We start from the raw sequence: 17,071 nt of genomic DNA on the forward strand, positions 1-17,071 counted from the left end.
GTAGACAAAAAATTACTATTATATTATTTTATTGCAGAGCAAATAATATAGAAAATTAACACGTGCGATGCGAAACGTCTTACTTGGAATTTTGAATAAAAATACTTGGAAAATCAAGGAATTTTTTTACAAGATTTGAGTAGACACCCTAGATCCGTTTTCTATGAGATATGTCTTCCACTCTTGCTTTATAACCGGTTTCATCATCGTGAGATCGAGAAAATTCCGAGATGTCATCGATATGTAATTGAGGAACGTAATGTTTAATACATATTGAACTCGAAACTCGTAGAAATTTGACTGCTCGGTCCTAACGAGATCTGTGAAACCGGATGACACTGCTCTATTCTATTACTAGTATATAGTATATAGAAATATATATGTACTCTTCTGAGATGTGCTATCTCTTCTCGTTACTACACTCTATTCTCGAACGTTTGTCGGAATTCGTTTCGAATTTTCGGAACAAACTTTTCCACATAGGAAAGTCATCGAAGCTGAACAAGTATCATACAGTAGCGACAACACCAACAAAGCCGAAGACAGTTCTCTTACCCGGCTCTCCGCCAGAAATGGCGTATGCGCCACCGCAGAAACCGCAACAACAATTTTACGAGGCGCGTGCAAGCGCGCCGTTTACAAACGCCATGGGTACGGAAACCAAGAAAACAGTGAGGATGGACGAGTCAACGGAGACCGCCAGGAGAATCGTCACCGTCGAGCAAACGAGCCGCGTCATCAAGTTCGGCGATACCGCGCCGGTCCAGAAACAGCAGACGCATTACCACGTGCCTGTACCGAAAAAATTTGTGCAAGGACAATTTCGTGAGTCTGATTACGAGAGCGACGTAGATTCCGGCAGAATTCGGGCCAAATGGACCCCGGCTGACAGTGATACGGAGGAGCCTTATTATCGAAGGGTACAACCACCCGCGGCAAAGAGCCCGAGATTATCTACTCCGGTTAGACAGACACACGTCGTGTCGCCGATGGAGTTTGACACCGGTCCTCCAACAACGCAGATCCGCAAACAGGACATAGACGGAACGATCAGCAATCAGCAACGAGCTTCTGGAAAGAGCGATAGCATTCTTCAGCCCGGTTCGCCACCCGAATACGGATTTATTTCGAGGAGCGACGTGAAAAAAGCTGCGGATCGTAAGAGAAATATTAATTTGTCACGTAATGCTTTTCACGTAGATGATCGTAGAAGCGCAGATGGTAGAAGTATATTTTTGGTTCTCGACTATGTGTGTGGTGGATAATTACACATAGATTCTCACAATTATCACTTTACATCTTTTATTTGGCTTTAATTATTCTCTATTTGATCGATTATTAATTTTTCTTCTTTTTGATCTAATATTTTTATTCTACGTGTTATTTTTTCACTTTACTGGGTATACAATTTCTCTTTTGTCTATATATGCGAAAAGTGAATAAATCTTTTTTTTCCGTAACACAAAGCTCTGAAACATTCACAGACATCGCGTCACGTCACATGAATGATATGACAAGCAGCTTCAAATCAAAAACCGAGAAATTCGTGAGTGATATCCAGTCGGACTTGAGGCAGAGTAAACCGATTCTGAAGCATCCTGTCGATTCAAGAACGGATAGTGACGAGCCGAGAACTTATAGGGAAGAATCGCGAGTCTCCGAACACGGTAATATAACAATATTACCTTATTTTAATCTATAAAGCAGATATATATATACATTTTTTTCTTAATTACGTGATTCAAGTTATATGCAGTTGATGTAAAAGTATGACATACACGAAAAACTTTACACCTGATACATAATTTTAAATTTTAAATATATTAATATATTAATAAGATATTCCGTCTGCGATTTAATTGCGCGCATATTGCATGAGTAGATTTATAAATATATTACATTTGATGTAATAAGCATGTAATGCTCATTGGCGCAAACAGGAACAAAACAAATCGATCCGGATACTGGGCTCATATATTTCAAGTATGACTTTGGTTATGAATTCGGTATCATTTTGCCTGGCGAGGGTAAGAAGACGGTTGAAAGTAGTCAGAAGAGCATCCAAGGACAGAGACACGCCAGCGACATAGATGTACCTATAGTCCACGAATTTACCGAAAAGAAAGCGAATGGCTTCGCGAAGAAGGACACGTTCTTGAATCGCCAGAGCAAGCCAGGAAACAAATTCGGTAGCTCGAAGACTGTCAAGTGGGAGCCAACGTCGGAAAGCGAGTTTTCCGAAGCCGAGGACACGAGACATGTCAATAAAAAGCAATCGAGTGTGGAAAGCTCGATGATGATGCCTCCGAGTCTCATCATACCTAGCTCCGTCTCACCGTCAAGATGGGATCGCATTACACCTAGCCCACTTTCTCTTAGTCCAAGCTTGCCGAGCCTATCTCCCAGACATAGTAGCGCTACTGGACCACCTAGCAATGTGGACTCTGCAGGTATAAGCCTGCCATCGCGAGACTACATGTTGTTGCCTTTATTAATTGTTTCCAGCACTTTTCATCTCGCTTCGATTATTCGTTGTGCTACTATTTCTTTCTCTATCATTTCTCTCGCTGATTCTGGATTGCGATAACTTCTGCCGTAATTTTCACCGGAACTCTTACGCTCTTGCTTTTCTGATTGCGCTCGGATTCTTCTCGAGATTCTTTTATATTTACTGTATCATAAAATGCAACTTGGGAAATGTGATAATTGCAAAGAAGAGATGATCTTATTTAACACTGGTTACTAGACGCTTCTTATTTCTATGCATGTTAATTAATTATATTTTTAGTCTTTAACAATTACTATTCGCGATGTTATACCGGATTCTGTACGAATTACATTGTTCTAAATCGCCTAATCGTCATATGTTGTTCGTTATTATTGTATAATATTTTTTTGTTAAATTTCATCAAATCGCAGGTTCACCATGGCCGACAAGCAATGGCGTATCATCAGCCAAAGAAGTGATTCAGCCTTATCTCGACATATTACCGAAAAAGGCTCCCACGTTTATCACGGTAATATTAACAGTTTTTTTAATAAGCCTCATAAATAATTTTTTTATTAACATCAAAAAAGAAATTTTTATATAATTACATTTCAGCCATTGAAGGATATCGCAGTAGTGAGCGGACAACCGGCTAGATTCGAATGTATCGTTCAAGCTGAACCGCAACCTAATATCCTTTGGTCAAAGGATTGTAGGATCGTTGAAAATTCTGCGAGCTACGATATCCAATACAGAAACGGCGTTTGCCGTCTTACTGTAATAAAAGCTTTTCCTGGTACGATATAAAAATGATTATACTTCATGCTTATCTTTCCTCTATAATTTTTTAATAGTCATTACGTCAATTTATTTATTTTTACGTTTTATTTGGATAAAATTATATATATATTTATAAAATCATTATGATATTACATATACATTTTTTTCTTATATAGAGGATGCTGGAACATATGCATGCACGGCAACGAACAGTCTAGGTTCCGCTACAACTTCTGCCCATTTGGAGGTGCCAGGTAACAGACGATCTATATACGCCCCTATTTCGTAAAGATCTGATTAAAAAAGGACCGAACGAGGAGATCAAATGGGATAAATATAAAGGTGGTGGAAAGTCAATTCTTAACTTTGGTCTGTGCTGCTCTTGGATTGCGCATATCGTATTATATTCAATTATTATCTATCCAGTTTGCAGGCTAATGTGGTGGAGGAAATAACGACATTCATGCTCGGGATATTTCCTTTATGCGAGAAACAATTCTTCTAAATGCTCGAAGATAAGCGAATATTATAATTCGAATGTCAAAGTGCTTTTTCTAGCTTGCTTCTTCTTAGAGATGGACAATGATTTATCGCGGTATACATAAATATAAATAAGCGATGTTATAAAGTGACAGGACAAAAGCAAACTAGCTTTGTCTCAATGCGCATAATTGTTTTGTTTTTATATAGTTGTATTATATATATACACAATTAACGTTACAACACAGAAACTAGTCAATTAAATCGAAGTGAGTCAATAATAAACAAAAAGAGGCCAAAATTGCAAAAGTTAAGAAACCAAGTTTTATTGCGCAATATCATGCCATTGAACAAGTTAAGTAAAGCTTTTGATTTCTTGCATATCTATATATTTTATTTCTTGTTTATGCCTTATCTCTATTTCAACTATTCTTTCCTCTAATTAAAATATTACATTTTTCTTTCTAAGCATACATTATTTCTTGCCGGCGTTGTTACAGACTAGAATCACGATACTCTTTTTTCAAAGCTAGCTTTGGCGAACCTAGTCATTAAAAATAAAATGTTTATTAGATGAAAGGATAAACAGATTCATATTTTAATTCAAAGGTTATTATTATTTTAAATCACTTTTTACTTATATGCATCGTGATATATTCTTGGAACTAGTCATGTTATTTAAAAAATAATAAGAATATATTATTTATAAGCACAAAATATATAAATGCAGTGGGAGTATCCGATCATCCTAAATGGCTTCTTACTTTGTAGTTTTACACGGTTCCATATTAATTATTTGTGCTTAAAACGCGAGAAATTAATGTTTTACAGCTAGATGAAATATGGGAATCTATTATGGGACATGTATGGCTATGCTCTAAAATAAAAATGCTGTTAACTCCTTGCGTTGATAATTATTATTGATGGCAGAGATATAATTCATGCATTCAGATGTACAATTAACAGTCACAAAAAAAATATTTCAACTTTCAAAATAAGATATTTTAACATGTTTTCATATCTCGCAAGGAGTTAACTATTTATTATTGCTGTTTACACATATGGTCACATGGATACTTATATACTATGTAAATAAAAAAAGTGTGCTTTCTCTACAATATATAATATAAACTTGGCTATGGTTTATGGGTAATGAATTATTTCATGTTCTTGCCTATGTTCCATCTTCCTTTTCTATTCTGTCTTTGTAACTGCTTCCTTCTTAGCATTCCTTAAAATATTGTGATGTAGCAATGTTATTGATGAATGGAAATTTAAAAGCGTTTAAATTAATAAGGTAACTGTAATGTAATATAAATATAAAAAAAATTGTGCTATTTATCTACGCGAATAAAAATCGGTATGATAAAAGTTTCTTATAAATTTTTAATATTAATCATAAAAATTATAAAATAATTTATTATTTTTTTATTAAAAAAAATTCTTTTTTATATGTATTAGCGATATGACTATTATTAATATAATAGCTAAATTAATATCTCTCAGTCTTTTAATTACACACACATATACACACACACACAAAACACAAATAATACTAGTCTTTTGATTTCGTTTTTATTTTTATTATTTTTTGTAAATTTTATTTACACATTACATAGACGAGTTATTGCTCGAATAGTTGCCTACTCTCAAGGCGGCCACGGGATATTTGACAAAAATTAATATCTTAGCGAGACTTATCACCCTCTGTGTGAAATTTGTTCCATAGAATTTGAAACACTCTGTATATGCAATTTTTTCATAATTTAAGTGTTCTTAAAAATTCTTATGATTTTCTAATTACATTTTAAAATATTTAAACTACATATTACTAATTGTAATTTCTATTAGATAATACTTTTTATAAGTTGAATTATAGCGTTCACAAAGTTAGAAATTATTTCTTTGTTAAAATCAGAAAATGTTGATTCATGTGCAGCATATAAAATTGAATTACGCATCGTGAAAATTCTTTTTCAATAGTTTCTAAAAATTACGAAACTCGAATCATCTGTTGCATGAAAAACGGATGATCTGGTATGAAAATAGATGGTAAAATAATCTCGCGGAATGTGGAGGAAAATGTGAGTCGGAGATCCAAAAATATACGAAAGAAAAACAAGTAATCTTATATATGTAGATAGGGAGAAAGAGAGTGTTAAGCCATTTTCTTTACGATACGGTTACGTAACCGTATAACGACAATCATATTTTTTCAAGCAGCATTGCTACTTTTACAGGCGCAACGACATCAATATACGGTGTTTATCGTGATCCAAAGGAATGCATAATTGATCGATTTCCGCAGGATTCACCGAAATATGTAGCTTTAAAAGATTTATTCCTATCGCAAGATAGAGACGTTACGTCCACTACGAATTGTAAAGAACCGTACGAATCTTTTTATGATTTCGGACTCACTACAGATCACAGGTAGTTGTTTCGATCACTTAATATAATCCTTCACAAATTTAATACTATGCATTTTCAAACTTTCGTTAAATTGTGTAACAGTTTCATAGAAGGAAACAATCGTGAGAATGCGACGAGAGATTTCGATACAATAAAGAAGACCAATTACATTGGACATGAATTAGATACCATTTATACAAAGAATAAAATTGACATCGATGAATTACGTTTGGATATCAAACTTCCTTTGTATAGTCGTGATGGAATACACAAAGTGGAAAACGGTGAGTACTTGAAGAATTCATATAATATCAGATCAATAACATTGATGTTGCAAGTAAATTTATTAATGTATAATATAAACATATATATATTATATATTATATATTATATTTATGTAAAAAATTATCAGTTAATAGGAATATTCAATCAAGATTATTCTTCTATTTAAGAAAATTCACAGCGAGTGTATATATACAACTCTCAGCTGAATCGCGTCGATTCTTAATGACAATTTTGTTCACTATGCTCGATCAAAATAGATTATAACAAGTCTTTGAAGTAAATTAAGATCACGTCGCTTTTAACGGTCCCAAAACATTCATATATTTGAATCATAGAAATGCGCAAAGACTTCTCGTCATTTCGACCAAGATTATTTCACAGAATCTGAAAATAGATGCGTCGCTATGCGATATCTTGGACGAAACGTGGTGATTCACGCGTGACCCACCTTCTTAATGTGATGATCGTACCGATGTTTCTGGCGCGAAGGTACTTCCTTCGTTGCACGCATCGTGACCGTAAACGTTCGCTTTTTATTGATGTATACTGACTTGATACAGAAAGCTGTAATGTAGATTAATTGCTTTGCAAAGTATATATTACAGGAAAAGAGATGATTATCGTTAATGGGTATGAATTGCTCGAGTGCACCGGCTAGCAAATTTAGTTATCGGTACGCGTTTCGCTCCGATTCGTCAAAACGGTTAGGTAGGATCATTTCCATTTGCTTACACGAAAGACTACGATTATTTTGAAAAAGAGAGAGAATGTTTCTTATTTTCTCTAACAAGAAGTATATGAAAAATTTTACTAAACTTATATAGGTTCGACGCGAAAAATATATGACCTCGATCAAGTAGTAAAAAATGCTCCCTATATAGAATCTCGAGCGGTGTTAAAAGTGTCTCAAAAAATGCAAGTTATTTATGTATTACGAGGCAATCTCCCGCGTTGTTAGGCTCACTGATAGGCACGCATACGCATTTAGAATGTAGTTCGTAGTGGCGATGCATTCTTAGATTTGCGATCAAGGGTTGCTCGCACAACTAAACTTGGTCGAACCTACGCAAATACAATGAAAATATATTATTTTTTATTACCAGATTTTACGCAAGAAAAAAAGAGAGCAAACAGATAGAGACTGATTGTGAAAATAAAGACAGAGAGAGAGAGAAAGAAGGAATTAAAAAAAAAAAAATTTGAATGTCTATAAATTCGATAGAGAGAAGAAGCAATAAAGACACGCGAGGAAGGAGAAAAGAGAAGAGCGAAGAAAGAAATGCACCTATGAGTGCGCATTCAAGCTTAAGAAGTGCTTGGCTTCACGGAGAGGAACGACGAAAGAGAGATGTAAGCACGGAGGGGGCAATAATGTGGAGATGCGTGGGCGGCTGTCAGTGAGCGCGAGAACGCTGCGTGAGACTTTTACCGCTCCTCCGATCTCGGCTATGTACAAACGGATTCGTTATAAAATGTATCTATAGGCGAGCAACCTTTGAATTTTGCATTATAATATTCTTTTAGTGTGAGCCGATCTTTATCAGCCGGTCGTTATCAGAAAAATATTAAAATTGTAATTTCGGGAATAGAAATATTTTTATTATGCGTCCTGTCACATATTGCATATTAGTACTTCCTTATTCATTCGTATTTTTAAACATAGTGATGTATAAAAATTGTTGAAATCTTTTGCAATATGTCAAGCTAACTCTAACGCATACGCTATATTTCTCTTGTTCCTCAGCAGTAGGTATATCCTCGGACGTCCCCACCCCAAACCATGTAACACCCTCTCCATCTTCTCGCGCTTTAGCCAAGCGTCAAGTCGTAATCCGTTCAATTCGCATTCGACCGACGTCTTGGTTTAAAGAATCACGGGGACAAGACTTTTGACGATGACTTGATTTCTGCCGACTGATTGGACTGAGCCGCGGTTACCAGCAGAATACTGCGCGTATTGCGGGGCGAAAGAGAGATAAGTGCGAGTGATTTGCTCCAGCCCGTCGTTGTGCGTCGAGAGTTTGTTCGTTAAATCTCGGCGAGTGATAAAAACGCGACGTTTTGAAAAAAAAAAGGAGAAAGAGAGAAATACATTAAACGTAGATTCTCCTAGATTGTAGTTAGCAGTTTATAGAGCCACGATTTTGCGACTCGTGACTTTGTTGGATTTCTCGATCCAAGATGAAGCGACAACAGTCTCAAGAACAGCAAAGGCTGCAACAGCAACAACAAATCATGCAGGAACAACAACAACAACAACAACAATACATGCAGCAACGGACGGAAAGACAAATTACGCGGCAACAGATCACCAGTCAGCAGAGAGGTCAGTTGCGATAATGTGCGATGATCATACTCTCGAACAATATGATCCATTGAACAAGAAGAGCTCGAGGAAGAAGCACGTTATAAGATATGCCGCGTAAATTTAGGAACCTATATGTTTTATATATTGCAATTTTTAAACTCGCCAAAATTCTGGATTTATAGATTTACGGCAAATATTTTCGTGATTGATTTTTTCAAATTTTTTATCTGGAAATAAGCGATGAAATTTTGATATACTTTTGGCGAGTATCCCATCAACGTATTCTATTTCTGAGCAAGGAGCACCGTCCGTGCAAGAGCTCTAAAGATAGTTCTTCGACGTGGCCGTCTCATAAAATTCTTTCACGCGCCCCCGAAGAAGGGTGACGTTGCGTTACGCGACCGCCATCAAGAGAAAACATATGTCTTGAACGCAATTCTGACAATTTTCTTCTGTTAATATTCTCTCTCTCTCTCTCTTTCTCTATTTTGTTTTGGAATAATCCTAATACTATAATGAGTGAAAAATATTTTATTATTATTGCAAAATCAAAGGTATCATCATTTCTATATTTAGCTCGATATTGCTCATATTTTGTACACATTATAATATGTTTAATTATGTCGAAAAAAATAGAATATGTAAATATTATAAAATCTATATAATTTTGTTTATATTGATGTTTGTTAAAATTTCATTATCTCATCTTTACTTATAGACAGAAACTAATTTTTAATTAGTCGATTAAAATAATTAAAAGTTATTATCTTACAATGAAAAATCAAAGCATTTTATTTATACTAATTATGTCGATAAAAGTAATGTATTGGAAAATGTCCAAAACTAATTGTAAAATTCTTCAGAGAGACGTTTATTATGATCTTGTTGCGGTATAGGCATAGTGCCAAATTGTTAAAAGAGATCAAGATAAAAAGGTCATTCAATTATGTGTCTGTTATGTGATGAAAAAAAAACGAAATAATGAATTGTATTCGTCTAATAATGTTTTCTTTGTATGCTTATTTTTCTCGATATTAATTTATACTAATTTATCAAAGGCTTTAATCTTTTACATAGAATGTAAATGATTTGAAATAAAATTTCAATTTTTGAACATTCTTACAGAAATCTGAGGAACAACGTTTTTGCGCATTTTCCGTCTTACAAATGAATTTTTTGATATATACAAGATAGCGATTACAGATTTAGATCTTCGTTTTATCGAAGATAGTATTGCTAGGACACATTTGCCAACTGCGTTATACGTTAAAGAATGGAGAAAATGGACGTGTTGATGTTGTTGGTTGCCAAATGACATAAACATTGACAAATTTATGAATCTTGCCTTGCATCGATGTGCATCGAAACGTATAGGATTATATTTCAACGTGCGTAAAACTAAAAGACAATGAAGTACAGTAAGCGACTCCGTTACGCTAGTAGCGTTAAACTACCTTTCTTCATATACACAAAGAAAGATTAAATGTTTACGCGTAGGCAAATTTCATTAAAAATATTTGCACAATATTGCTATGTGATATAAACATATTGCTTTACATTTTAATTAATGAAAAAAAAATATATATATATATATTTATAAATCAAATAGAATAAAAGTCAGACGATGATCTCTTCTCGCATTCATACGTCTGGTCATTTCGTTATACAAAAGATTTAGCAAAAATTGTTTAATTTCTCAGTATAATATTCGTCAATTTTGTGAAACTTCATCCGGAACAGCTGATCGCTGTGAACGTGTCTCACAACAAAACTTATAATTCATCAAAAAGAAAAGAAATGTCAGGGAATAAGAGAAATAAAAAAAGAATAATGGCAGAGGGAGGGGGAGGAGAAGGGAGTTGTTTCAAATTCGAAATTTCGATATGTAGATATATAAAACATATTAACATTCACGCAAAGTATATGCAGACGCGAGAGGAAAAGGAGAAAGAAAAAGAAAGAGAGAAAGAGAGAGAGAGAGAGAGAGAGAGAGAGAGAGAGAGAGAGAGAGAGAGAGAGAGAGAGAGAGAGAGAGAGAGAGAGAGAGAGAGAGAGAGAGAGAGAGAGAGAGAGAGAGAGAGAGAGAGCGTTAGACTCGGATTTTATTTTGGTCAGTGACTGCTTTTGCGTAACGGGAAACGAGATTGGTCCGGGCACCGGCATACACGCGTCGCGACGCCGTGCGTCGCGGCGCTCAACGTCGAGCAAAGATAGTTGCGCCTAAAATGGCTCACGGTAACGTGATCCCCATCCGAATGCAAAAATACGATCCTGTGTTCGTAGCGTAGAGTGTGCGATACCTTACGTCTCGTTCGCCCTCTTCGCGGCTTCCGCGGATTGCGCAGCAAACGATGCGTAGCTGCATATAACAAAAAAATGATGACTTTTAATTATAAAGTAATTAATTTATTATTAGTCAAAAAAATTAATTAAATTTAAACATAAATTAAGAAGGCTATATGTATATACTATACATATAATAACTACACAGATAATTTAAAATTTTTTTTTTTAGAAATAATCTATGCAAATGGTTTGTAGAGTCGCAAAGCGTTTAGAGAAAAATATCTATTAAAATCATTTAAAATTATTCATTATTCAAAATTATATTTTTTTGTGAAATTATACATTTGTATTATATTATAAATTTAATTTCATTATTATATTTTTTGTCATTCAGGACAAATATGTTTAACTGTTAGTACTCTTTTCAAGTCCTCTTATTCATTAAACAAAATTGCATCGTATATACATCGTGTTTAAATTGTTCTTACATTAGATTTATATGCGTGTACACATATCTTCCTCTTTCGTGTATAATTCTTCTGTCGTACTTTCCAATTAGGGTAGAACGAATCGAGGAAACGAACCGTTGACGCCGTTTTTTTCTTCTGTCGCCGTTACGCGCGATGACGACGCCGCACTTTTTCATTAAGTTATGTCTACATTGCACCGTAAATTTAAACCAATTTATTCATTAGCTCGAAATTGGACCATTATGAAAATAAAGGAGTCTAGATAGCTTAGAAAAAAATCGAATCGAATATACACACGACTTTTATATAAATTTGTTTTAATTATTTCGATATTTAATATTATTTATACCTTAATATTATTCCTCATTATTTTATTTAATTTTTTAATTTTTTCGGCAGTTCAAGGGGAGATCGTGACGCAAACGACGCCAACGGTACCAGTGTAAGTGATCATGATATATTTATATATAACACTCTTAAGAGAAATATAATATAATTGTTGTTTTAATGTGATCCCTTTGATGTAGATTTACCGGTAGACCTGGCGATCCATCACCGCCGATTTTCGAGCGAATCTTTAAAAATGCGAGATTTGCGCAAGGCGGCAACGCGATCTTCGAAGGCTGCGTCCGAGGTAATCCAAAACCAACAGTTTCTTGGACGCACAAAGGAATACCGTTGCTAGAATCGCGAAAGATTCGTATGTCCTATGACGAATATACTGGAATTGTCACGCTTCAAATTAATCAGATTGGTCCAGGGGACGAGGGCGAGTACACGTGTAGTGCAAAGAATCAATATGGTGAGAGAATTTCTTCTGTCAGAAATTTAATTTTTATTTTAGATGCATTTTTTCTCTTTTTCTCTCTGAGTATTTTGATGAAATAAACGAAGGTTAAAATAAAATAATGGAAACATTTTTGCTTTCTTCATTTTTTAGGCGAAGCGATTTGTTCAGTTTACATACAACCAGAGGGATTTGGTCCTCCAGCGCAACAGCTGGATAGTTATAAGAAAGAATTTACGCAAAGCGTTCAGTCCAGCGAACAAAAAATACAGACCGGCAGTCAAGTCTTTCAACAACGTAGTTATCAACAAACAGTAGATAAACGAAGTTACGTTAATGGCACAACTACGAGCATCGAAGATTTTAAGGTATTATAATTAATAATATTTAAAAATTTAAATAATTTAGTAAAATTAAATAGATGTTCTCCTTAACGATGATATTTAAAGTAACACTTTGTACTCTTCAAATGCGTAGGTTGATACCTTCGAATACAGATTATTGCGTGAATCGGAATTTCGCGAATCGATCACTCGCCGTTTCGTGGGTGAGTCCGATTTGCAAATTTCTATGACAGTCGATCGTACTTTAGGACCGGTTGCCCCTCCGCAAATTACTCAGAAACCGAGAAACTCGAAACTCGTCGAAGGATCCGATGCCGTCTTCACCGCAAAAATATCCGGCAATCCTAAACCAAGAGTACGTTTATGCTGTATCACAAAAAAAAAAAAAAAAAAAAAAAAAAAAAATAAATTTAATATTAAATATATTTTATTATTTTATTATAAAATTATTTATATTTACGATATTTTATATAAATAAAATATTATCTATATTAATAATTGTACAGTAGAATATCTAATACATATTCATTTTCATATTATGTATATTATTTTTATATTATTAATTAATATAACGTTAAATTATGTGCTTATGTTGCCGCAGTTAACATGGTTTAAGAACGGACAGAGAGTCCGAGATAACCAACGCGTGGAGACGAGTTATTCGAATCAGCAGGCTACCTTACGAATCCGACTCGCTCAGCCGGAAGACAGCGGTCATTACACATTATTGTCCGAAAATCCTCAAGGTTGCACCGTTAGCTCCGCTTATCTAGCAATTGAGTCCAGCGATCAAGTAGATCAAGTTCCATATCAAGCTCAAAGGGAATTTATTAAGACTCAACAAACGGAATCGACCATCGAGTCTACTGACTCTGGCAAGGTTCTGCCACCGAATTTTGTTCGCACCATCACGGACCGAGAAGCTACCGAAGGCAAGATGACGCGGTATGTTTACCTTCTGTTTACTTAATTTTTCTTTTAGCTAAATATCGTTTTCGACGCGAATATTTGAGATATTAACAAGTTATATATTATTTTCAGATTTGATTGTCGCGTAACTGGTCGTCCGTATCCTGAAGTCACTTGGTACATAAATGGTCAACAAGTCGTCAATGACATGACTCATAAAATTCTCGTAAATGAATCTGGTAACAATTCATTGATGATTACAAATGTGAGTCGTGCCGATGCCGGCATAGTAACATGCGTTGCTCGGAATAAAGCTGGCGAAACCTCCTGTCAGTGTAATTTGAACGTTATCGAGAAGGAACAAGTGGTCGCGCCGAAATTTGTAGAACGTTTCGTTACAACAAGCGTGAAGGAAGGAGAACCCGTTGTCTTTATGGCTCGCGCAGTCGGTACGCCGGTTCCACGCATCACGTGGCAAAAGGTAATATTTTCAAATTCTATCTGTTGTATTAATCGCAAATTTCTCCGACACTTTCGATGACTTTCGACAGGACGGCGTACCGATAACGCCTGGCCCCGAAATACGTATATCGGGCGACGGTAGCGGAGCTTCGACCTTGGATATTCCATGCGCCAAGTTCTCAGACGCAGCCTGGTATCAGTGCACCGCTCAAAATGTAGCCGGTTCCACCGCGACACGAGCGCGGCTTTTCGTCGAGACGCCAAAAGGAACGGCCCCGGAACCAAGACGCCTGAACTTACCCCGACCAACGAAAGTCATCGAACCAGAGTGAGAGACTTTTCGAACGTTCACCAAAAAATTCACAAATTAATCGATGTTTTTCTATTTTTTTTTTCCTTTCAAATTCTGTCTTTCTGTTTAGCAATATTGTTATGGTAAGAAAATAAAATAACGCGAATAAATATTTGTAGACCAGCGCCTGGCCCCGAAGTGATTTATTTGAGACACGTGGAACGTGCCAAGCCTTACTTACCGCCTCCCGAAGAAGATAAGATTTATCCGTCGCCACGTTTTATCATACCCTTAAGGGACGTTCATCAAATCGAGGGTGGACGAATTCACTTCGAGGCCAGAATCGAACCGGTGGGCGATCCCACGATGAGGGTGGAGTGGTACGTCAATGGCAGAGCACTTGACGCGAGTGAGTATAACAGTTGTATCATCGATTTAAATCCTTGAATCGATCTAATTCACTTGCGCATTTGCAGGTTCTCGGGCGACTTCCATCTTCCGCTTCGGTTTTATTTCACTCGATCTTATTAGCATCGTTCTTCAAGATAGCGGCGAATACTTGTGTCGTGTCGTAAGCTCTACCGGAGTCGCCGAATCTCGAGCCACCCTCAGCGTAACCCGTAAGTATAAAGAGTATTTTGTGAATGTCTTTCGCAGTTGTTATTCGTCCTACAAGCCAAGTTAATTTTTCGTTTGTTAGCACGCGCCACGATTGAACAGGCTAGCCAATACCCCGACAGTCTCCAGTACATCCAGCAGCTCGAGGATTACAGCAAGTACCAAAGGCAGGAGAGCGTGGAGGAGACCTCTTCACAGCGGCCGGTTTTCATCCGCCCGCTCCAGGATCTTGGTGAGCTACAGGAAGGTCGTAACGCCCATTTCGAGGCGCAATTGACACCTGTTAGCGATCCCACCATGAAAGTGGAGTGGTACAAGGATGGAAAACCAATCACAGCTAGTGAGTATCGGCATCCGGGAAAGAATGATTATAATGAAGTTATTAATACAAATATTATATAATATTAATATTATATTGTTATCTCTTTTTTAGGCTCAAGAATCACTAGCATCTTCAACTTCGGTTACGTCTCACTCAATATAATGCACCTACGGGCTGAAGATGCAGGTTCTTATACTGTCAGAGCTGTGAACCGCTTGGGAGAGGCCATCAGCTCCGCGGCTCTCCGTGTCTTCGGTGAGTTTTAATTCTGTGACAATCATTTTTAAAGAGCGTTTCTTTTTTCAGTATTATGTAGTATTTACTTTTGGATATTAAAATTATTGTGTAGCACGAACAAGTGTAACGACAGACTTGGGTATCCCCGAGCAACTGAGATACATCGAGGCTGCCGAGGAATTGGAGGCGTATCAACAGGCGATGCACCAAAAGTACGTGCAGGAGCAGCCTGAACCGAGCAGCCCACCGGAATTTAAATCGCCTATTAAGGATCAGAGCGGCATACGAGAAGGCGGATTTGCTCATTTTGAAGCTCGCCTTGAACCAGTCGGTGACGCCGATCTTCGTGTCGAGTGGCTCAAGGATGGACGACCTGTAGAAGCTAGTAAGTAACGTTATTCGATTCGCGTATACGTATGTCATTGAGTCTGTATTTTCATGAAACGTTTTCCAAATTAGGTTCTCGAATTACAACCTTCTTCAATTTCGGTTACGTGGCGTTGACCATCAAATATGTAACGATACACGATGTCGGCGTATATACTTGTCGAGCTTATAACAGAGCTGGCGAGGCTCATACAACCGCTCAATTAAGTGTAATTAGTAAAAATGATGTTATTTACGATAGTCAGCATCCTACCGGTCTTCAAAAAATTCAAACTCTCGAAGATTCGAGCAGATACTCGCGACAGATTCAAGAAGAAACACAGATTACGCAGGCACCACGATTCTTGGGCAATCTTAAAGGCACGAATAAGATTGTAGAGGGTCAACGGGCGCACTTTGAGGCTCGTGTAGAACCTCAAAGCGATCTAAGCATGAAGATCGAGTGGTACCACAACGGCAAACCTATCACTGCCGCTAATAGAATTCAGACGTATCATGATTTCGGATACGTCGCCATTGACATTCTTCAGGTTCGTTCCGAAGACGCTGGCACGTATACCGTTGTGGCTAGAAACTCTCGCGGGGAAGCTCGTCTGTCCGCTACGATGACCGTAGAGAGTAAGATATACAACTTATAGTATTTATGCAATTAAAAGCTGTAAAATTGTGAAAAATTGCAAAATTAATGAATTTTATTAATTTTTCCAGCGCGTTCTAGCATAGATACTAGCAGCATGCATCGTGGCACTTATGAAAAAACTCAACGCTTTGAGGAATCCAAATTCATCGAGCCGCATTATCATATTGAAGAAATTTCCAAATCAAAACCGATTTTTATCCAGCCATTGAGTGATCCTAAGCCGGTTAGCGAGGGCAAGAATATTCACTTGGAATGTCGCTTGGAACCAATGGGCGATCCAACAATGAGAGTTGAATGGTTCCAAAATGGACGTCCGGTCACGGTTGGCTCTAGATTCAGGACTTATTACGATTTTGGATTCGTTGCACTCGACATAGTACATGTTACCGTTTATGATTCTGGCGAATATACAGTCAGAGCTACCAATCATCTCGGCACTGCGCATACCTCCGCTTGCGTGAGAGTCATCGGAAGATCCGACGTCGTCACTGAAACGCAGAACGAACAATCGCTCGAGCAGATACAATTATTGGAAGACTCATCGAGGTTCGCTTTTATTTTATT

The 17,071-nt window shown here is 36.7% G+C and overlaps 2 protein-coding genes across 13 annotated transcripts in view; both read left to right on the forward strand.

Annotated features, from left to right (window-relative positions):
• LOC140674479 (uncharacterized) overlaps positions 1-4,882 on the forward strand; it is a 33,404-nt gene extending 28,522 nt beyond the window's left edge. For 3 of the 6 annotated variants that reach the window (XM_072908038.1, XM_072908039.1, XM_072908042.1), the window contains 6 exons: positions 484-1,158; positions 1,485-1,667; positions 1,941-2,450; positions 2,920-3,017; positions 3,104-3,284; positions 3,445-4,882. In XM_072908038.1, coding sequence (XP_072764139.1) covers positions 484-1,158; positions 1,485-1,667; positions 1,941-2,450; positions 2,920-3,017; positions 3,104-3,284; positions 3,445-3,557 — 1,760 coding nt within the window. In that variant the 3' untranslated portion in view covers positions 3,558-4,882. The remainder of the gene's footprint in view (positions 1-483; positions 1,159-1,484; positions 1,668-1,940; positions 2,451-2,919; positions 3,018-3,103; positions 3,285-3,444) is intronic. The other 3 variants (XR_012048230.1, XM_072908040.1, XM_072908041.1) reach the window with 3 other exon arrangements.
• A 3,188-nt stretch (positions 4,883-8,070) lies between these two features.
• Positions 8,071-17,071, forward strand: part of Sls (sallimus) — an 85,465-nt gene continuing 76,464 nt past the window's right edge. For 3 of the 7 annotated variants that reach the window (XM_072908028.1, XM_072908029.1, XM_072908031.1), the window contains exons 1-15: positions 8,088-8,771; positions 11,909-11,951; positions 12,037-12,311; positions 12,450-12,664; positions 12,774-12,995; positions 13,242-13,585; positions 13,682-14,030; positions 14,101-14,339; positions 14,483-14,712; positions 14,780-14,923; positions 15,004-15,261; positions 15,355-15,498; positions 15,593-15,865; positions 15,940-16,485; positions 16,576-17,053. In XM_072908028.1, coding sequence (XP_072764129.1) covers positions 8,627-8,771; positions 11,909-11,951; positions 12,037-12,311; positions 12,450-12,664; positions 12,774-12,995; positions 13,242-13,585; positions 13,682-14,030; positions 14,101-14,339; positions 14,483-14,712; positions 14,780-14,923; positions 15,004-15,261; positions 15,355-15,498; positions 15,593-15,865; positions 15,940-16,485; positions 16,576-17,053 — 3,905 coding nt within the window. In that variant the 5' untranslated portion in view covers positions 8,088-8,626. Of the gene's footprint in view, positions 8,772-11,908; positions 11,952-12,036; positions 12,312-12,449; positions 12,665-12,773; positions 12,996-13,241; positions 13,586-13,681; positions 14,031-14,100; positions 14,340-14,482; positions 14,713-14,779; positions 14,924-15,003; positions 15,262-15,354; positions 15,499-15,592; positions 15,866-15,939; positions 16,486-16,575; positions 17,054-17,071 lie in introns of all 7 variants that reach the window. The other 4 variants (XM_072908033.1, XM_072908030.1, XM_072908032.1 and 1 more) reach the window with 4 other exon arrangements.

The sequence above is a fragment of the Anoplolepis gracilipes genome, chromosome 16 (assembly GCF_047496725.1).
Source record: "Anoplolepis gracilipes chromosome 16, ASM4749672v1, whole genome shotgun sequence".
NCBI lineage: Eukaryota > Metazoa > Arthropoda > Insecta > Hymenoptera > Formicidae > Anoplolepis > Anoplolepis gracilipes.